The sequence below is a fragment of the Pristiophorus japonicus genome, chromosome 22 (genome assembly GCF_044704955.1).
Source record: "Pristiophorus japonicus isolate sPriJap1 chromosome 22, sPriJap1.hap1, whole genome shotgun sequence".
Taxonomy (NCBI): domain Eukaryota; kingdom Metazoa; phylum Chordata; class Chondrichthyes; family Pristiophoridae; genus Pristiophorus; species Pristiophorus japonicus.
Window position 1 is genome coordinate 41,593,555 of NC_091998.1, and position 6,932 is coordinate 41,600,486.

At 53.3% G+C, this 6,932-nt stretch overlaps 1 protein-coding gene across 1 annotated transcript; it reads right to left on the reverse strand.

The window, feature by feature from the left end:
* Positions 1-385: 385 nt before the first annotated feature.
* LOC139234626 (mucin-22-like) lies at positions 386-1,771 on the reverse strand. Its single transcript, XM_070865313.1, has one exon. It carries the CDS (start codon positions 1,769-1,771, stop codon positions 386-388), a length of 1,386 nt encoding a protein of 461 aa, XP_070721414.1.
* Between the last annotated feature and the right edge of the window lie 5,161 nt (positions 1,772-6,932).

Below are 6,932 nucleotides of genomic sequence, written 5' to 3' on the forward strand. Positions count from 1 at the left end.
CCAGAGAGCTGTGGAAGCTCAGTCGTTGAGCATACTCAAGACTGAGATCGATAGATTTTTTGATATTAAGGGAATCAAGGGATATGGGGAACGTGCAGTAGAGTTGAGGTAGAAGATCAACCATGATCGTATTGAATGGTGGAGCAGGCTCGAGGGGCCGAATGGCCGACTCCTGCTCCTAATTCTTATGTTCTTATATTAGGAGGTGATTTAATTGAAGTTTTTTTAGGATTTTGACAGGAATTGATTGGGGAGATAGGGATAAACTTTTTCCGCTGGTTGGGGAGTCTAGGGCAAGGAGACATCGGGGCCGATTTTCGGCACCTCACTGCCACCCATTGCCTCCCACTACCGCTCACTGCCGCCCGCTGCCGCCCACTGTAGCCTACTGCCACTCGCTGTAGCCCACTGCCGCCCACTGTAGCCCACTGTCGCTCGCTGTAGCCCACTGTAGCCCACTGCCGCTCGCTGTAGCCCACTGTAGCCCACTGCCGCTCGCTGTAGCCCACTGTAGCCCACTGCCACTCGCTGTAGCCCACTGCCGCCCACTGTAGGTCACTGTAGCCCACTGCCGCTCGCTGTAGCCCACTGTAGCCCACTGCCGCTCGCTGTAGCCCACTGTAGCCCACTGCCGCCCGCTGTAGCCCACTGCCGCTCGCTGTAGCCCACAGCCGCTCGCTGTAGCCCACTGCCGCTCGCTGTAGCCCACTGCCGCCCGCTGTAGCCCACTGCCGCCCGCTGTAGCCCACTGCCGCTCGCTGTAGCCCACTGTAGCCCACTGCCGCTCGCTGTAACCCACTGTAGCCCACTGCCGCTCGCTGTAGCCCACTGCCGCTCGCTGTAGCCCACTGCCGCCCGCTGTAGCCCACTGCCGCCCGCTGTAGCCCACTGTAGCCCGCTGTAGCCCACTGTAGCCCACTGCCGCCCGCTGTAGCCCACTGCCGCCCGCTGTAGCCCACTGCCGCCCGCTGTAGCCCACTGCTGCTCGCTGTAGCCCACTGTAGCCCACTGCCACTCGCTGTAGCCCACTGTAGCCCACTGCCGCTCGCTGTAGCCCACTGCCGCCCGCTGTAGCCCACTGCCGCCCGCTGTAGCCCACTGCCGCTCGCTGTAGCCCACTGCCGCTCGCTGTAGCCCACTGCCGCTCGCTGTAGCCCACTGCCGCCCGCTGTAGCCCACTGTAGCCCGCTGAAGCCCGCTGTAGCCCACTGCCGCCCGCTGTAACCCACTGCCGCCTGCTGTAGCCCACTGCTGCTCGCTGTAGCCCACTGTAGCCCACTGCCACTCGCTGTAGCCCACTGTAGCCCACTGAAGCCCACTGTAGCCCACTGCCGCCCGCTGTAGCCCACTGCTGCCCGCTGTAGCCCACTGTAGCCCACTGCCGCCCGCTGTAGCCCACTGCCGCCCGCTGTAGCCCACTGCCGCCCGCTGTAGCCCGCTGTAGCCCGCTGCCTCCTGCTACCACCCACTCCTGCCTGCTGTGGCCCGCTGCCGCCCACTGCTGCCCGCTGTAGCCCACTGTAGCCCACTGCCGCCCACTGTAGCCCACTGCCGCCCGCTGTAGCCCACTGCCGCTCGCTGTAGCCCACTGCCGCCCGCTGTAGCCCACTGCCGCCCGCTGTAGCCCACTGCCGCCCGCTGAAGCCCACTGCCGCCCGCTGTAGCCCACTGTAGCCCACTGCCGCCCGCTGTAGCCCGCTGTAGCCCGCTGCCTCCTGCTACCACCCACTCCTGCCTGCTGTGGCCCGCTGCCGCCCACTGCTGCCAACATTCCTCCTGAAGATTCACCCAGTGCCACTTTCGGGGAGGCCTGGAGTGGGCGGGAGGGGAGAGCTGCCGGGAACCGCCCGCTGACGTCAGCGGACGGCCGAGTGGCACAACTGAGCTCCCGCACGCCGAGCTCCCAGATTCCTGCGGGCGGGAGTCGGCGGGAGTCGGTGGCAGAACGGGGGTGGGCCGCTGGCTGGAGGCGGGTCTGTCCCTGACGGTGCGTCTGAAGAATCTGAAAAAAAGGTAAGCGAACATTTTGAATACTTTATTTCAACAGCGACTTACCTGGATGGGGTCCCCTGAAGGCCTTCGGATACTTTTAAAATTTTTTGCTGTTGTTTTGTTTCCAGCTCTTCGACCCTCCGTGGGCCTGACTCCATCTTCGACAGCACTTGGGCGGCAAGTACCTCTGCCGGCGAGGATGAGAGCTCCCGCCCGCTGCCGCCCAGATTGGCGGGATACGTCTTGCATTTGCTGCCTGCCGACCTTCGAGGGACCTTCTGAATATCCCGCCCAAAGTACCGTCCGGTACCTCAGCGGCCATCGGCGGGAGGATGCCTTGATCAAAATCGGCCCCATAACCTTTAAATCCGAGTCAGGTCATTCAGGAGAGAGGTTGGGAAACAGTTCTTCACACAATGGGTGGTAGAAGTGTGCAAATCTCTCCCACAAAAGGCACTGGATGCTGGCTCAATCAATAATATAAAATCTGAGATTGATACATCTTGGCTAGACCAAGGTACAAAGGGTACGAAGCCAAGGCAGGTGGGGGAGTTAGGATAAAGATCAGCCCTGATCTCATTCAATGGCGGAACAGGCTTGAGGGGCCGAATGGCCTGTTCCTATATTCCAGTGGTCTCCTCACAGTTGGTACTGTTTGCCTCAGGTGATGGTTGTCCTCTGACAGCCCCACTGAGACCAGACACTCCAGAGCTGCTCATACCCAGCTCCCGCCTGTTCGCCCTGGCTCAGTGGGCAGCACCATCGCTTCAGAGGCAGAAGGTCGTGGGTTCAAGTCCCACTCCAGAAGTGCAAAAATCTAGGCTTGCACTCCAATGCAGTACTGAGGGAGTGCTGCACTGTCGGAGGTGCTGCCCATCAGTTGAGACGTTAAATGGAGGCTCACTCAGGTGGATATAAAACATCCCATGGCACTATTTCAAAGAAGTGCAGGGGGATTATCCCTGGTGTCCTGGGGCCAATATCTATTCCTCAATCAACATCACTAAAAACAGATTATCTGGTTATTATCACATTGCTGTGTGTGGGAGCTTGCTGTGCGCAAATTGGCTGCCGCGTTTCCCACATTGCAACAGTGACTACACTCCAAAAAGTACTTCATTGGCTGTAAAGCGCTTTGGAACATCCTGAGATCGTGAAAGGCGCTATATAAATGCAAGTCTTTCTTCCTACCAGTGTAGAACTGTTGTGTGCCATTCTTTATCCTCTGCCCAATTTCCCCTGTGATTTTGATCCCATAGGCACTGCTGAAAATTCCCAAGTCTCAAAGAGTGCGGCAGTGTGGTATCTCGCAGTGAGTATTGGAGAGAAGGATATCACAACGTGTCCCGGATTCTCACCTGGCATTAACACACCATAGTTGTAGGAACTCTGGCTTCTCTTCGAGGGGTCCTGAGGCCGACTCTGCTGCTCTGTTGCTGCCCAGAGGAGATCAGCTAACTCAGCAGTATAGCATCACGTGATTGGTTTATCCGCTGAACCTTCAAGGGAAGTGGATTTCTTGCAGCGATTAAAATCTGAAAACATTAACCCTAATATTAATGCGAAGGCGGCTTTCGAGCGGGAGGATGGAATTGCATGGGCGAAACCGAGAAGTCAAGTCAGTGTGTCGGAATCTGCGATCGTAACTCAACTGAAGCAAAAAATTATTTTCTTCCACGGCATTACTAAGACCGCCTATTTCCACCTCCGTAACATCGCCCGTCATCACCCCTGCCTCAGCTCATCTGCTGCTGAAACCCTCATCCGTGCCTTTGTTACCTCTAGACTTGACCATTCTAATGCACTGCTGACTGGTCTCCCACATTCTACCCTACTTAAATTAGAGGTGATCCAAAACTCAGTTGTCCCGTGTCCTAACTCGCACCAAGTCCCACTCACCCATCACCCCCTGTGCTCGCTGACCTACATTGGCTTCCGGTTAAGCAACGCCTCAAATTCAAAATTCTCTTCCTTGTTTTCAAATCCCTCCATGGCCTCGCCCCTCCCTATCTCTGTAATCTCCTCCAGCCTCACAACCCCCCCGAGATCTCTGCGCTCCTCTAATTCTGTCCTCTTGAGCATCCTCTTGTAATCGCTCCACCATCGGTGGCCGTGCCTTCTGTTGCCTGGGCCCTAAGCTCTGGAACTTCCTCCCTAAACCCCTCCGCCTCTCTACCTCTCTTTCTTCCTTCAAGATGCTCCTTAAAACATACCTCTTCCTGTGCTAATTTCTACTTATGCGGTTCGGTGTCAAATTTTCTATCTCATAAAACTCCTGTGAAGCGCCTTGGAACGTTTCACTACATTAAGGGCGCTATATAAATACAAATTGTTGTTGTTCTTTTGCATCTCCAGGCTGTGCAGCGGGCATAACGCGCACTTGCATGATGAGATCTTGGCTCTGTTTAAAGGTTCAATGTACAAAGGTAAGTTCGTGGAGCCAGGAGGTGTTTATGATGAAGGCACATAGAGCAAGGGCAAAACGCAGGTTTAGTGATGTATCACTGGAATTACTGCTGGGCGCAGTCAGGAGGGTCAGACTTTTCCCCAGTGGTGGGAGGAAGAAATCTGCGTCCGTCACCAAGCAGACATGGTCGGAGGTCGCTGAGGAGGTGAGCAGCAGGAACACTGCTCGGTCTTGGATGCAGTTCAGGAAGTGATTTAATGACTGAACCGGGTCAGGGAAAATGAGTGCATTTGCTGATTCACCAACATCCTGTGGTTTCAGCCCACACCTTTCACTCTGTCTTGCCAAGCAGCGTCCATCACATCACTCCTCACGCCCACACAGCTTTCCCCACCACCCAGCCTTTCCTTTCGACGCACTTCATCACCTCCCCATTTATCCATCCGCCGTTGGCCGCTTACTCCGAGCCTGGCACTAAATGTGATGCACCTGCCTGGTAGCCACCCTCACTGAACACACTGACTCCATCGGGTGAAGACCTCACCCTCACTCACTCACAGGCCTTGTGGGAGACCCCAGCGCAAGTCGCAAGGGGGGGGGGGGGGGCGAGGACTGGAGGTGGGCCACGACAAACAGTCGAGCTCATTGATGCAGAGGAGAATCCCAAGGAGATATCTACACCCCTCGTAATTGGAGAAGGAGAGACTGGCAACTAGCAGATAGCTGGTGCCAGAAAGAAAGAAAGAAAGAAAGACTTGCGTTTATATAGCGCCTTTCACGACCACCTCAAAGCACTCTACAGCCAATGAAGTAATTTTGGAATGTAGGAACTGCGGCAACCAATTTGCACACAGCAAGCTCCCACAAACAGCAATGTGATAATGACCAGACAATTTTTTTTTGTTATGTTGATTGAGGGATAAATATTGGCCAGAACACCGGGGATAACTCCCCTGCTCTTCTTCGAAATAGTGCCATGGGATCTTTTGCGTCCACCTAAGAGGGCGGATGGGGCCTCGGTTTAACATCTCATCTGAAAGACAATGCTGCGCTCCCTCAGCACTGCACTGGAGGATCAGCCTAGATTTATGGTGCACATGTCCCTGGCGTGGGACTTGAACCCACAACCTTCTGACTCAAAGGCGAGAGTGCTGCCCACTGAGCCACAAATATCTCTGACACACACGCGCTGACTTTATGAACTGTGACCTGATCTCGCCACTGTTTCACTGGCGAGATTCACAAGCCATGGAAAACCTGTGCTGGAGATGTTATATTTAAATTCCAGTGAAATTCAATTTAAGAAGACCAAAGCCACACCTCCTACCCGTCTGCCTGCACTAATTAAGGTCCAAACTGGGGAGCGAGAACCAGGGGTCACAGTCTCAGAATAAGGGGTCAGCCATTTAGAACTGAGATAGCAGAAACTTCTTCACTCAGAGGGTGATGAATCTTCAGAATTCTCTACCCCAGAGGGCTGTGGAGGCTCAGTCGTTGAATATATTCAAGACAGAGATCGATAGATTTTTGGATATTAAAGGAATCAAGGGGTATGGGGAGAGCACATGAAAGTAGAGTTGGGGTCGAAAATGATCTTATTGAATGGCGGAGCAGGCTCGAAGGGCCGAATGGTCTACTCCTGCTCCGATTTCTTATCTTATTTTATGTTCATAACTGCGGTGAGCAGGTACCTCGCAGGGATCCGTTAAACCCGGAAGTGGACGCATTGGTGCTGGTTTAAAGTCGTGATCCAAAATTTAATTATTTTAACTACCCAGCCGCCCCAATCCACCCGTTCTTGGGGGTTAAAATTCCCCCTATCATTTCTGTCCCTGATGCGCTGACTGTATGAAATTTGAATTTCAACATCTAATTTAGTGGAACTGACTTCAAACTGATGTAGGCCAACAGCCGGCAATAATCTGTAACCACCTTATATCTTCCCCATTAATGCCTGGCATCTGATTGTGGTCGCAGGCAGACATTGCACTAATCTGGTCTCTGCATGTTCCTAATTGGAAAAATGTATTGAATCATTTCTAGCGCATAAGTGAACTACATTACTCATCTGTCAACAATCCACTGTCAGATACTGGAAGTCTCAAAGGGCGTTAATAAACGGGAACCTTGGCTTTCCTGTATCTCTCAGTCAAATAGAAGTTAATGGACTGGAGGATTGTAAATGTTTCAAAAAAAGGGGAGAAGGTTAAACCTAACAATGACAGGCCAGTCAGTTTAACATCGGTGCTAGGGAAGCTCTTATAAACACTAATATAGGAGACATTTAACAGTCACTTGGACACGCATTGACTTATAATGTTGGGAAAGTCCAAAACCAGGGGTCACAGTCTAAGGATAAGAGGTAAGTCATTTAGGACCGAGATGAGGAGAAACTTCTTCACTCAGAGAATTGTGAACCTGTGGAATTCTCTACCACAGAAAGTTGTTGAGGCCAATTCGTTAGGTATATTCAAAAGGGAGGTAGATGTGGCCCTTATGGCTAAAGGGATCAAGGGATATGGAGAGAAAGCAG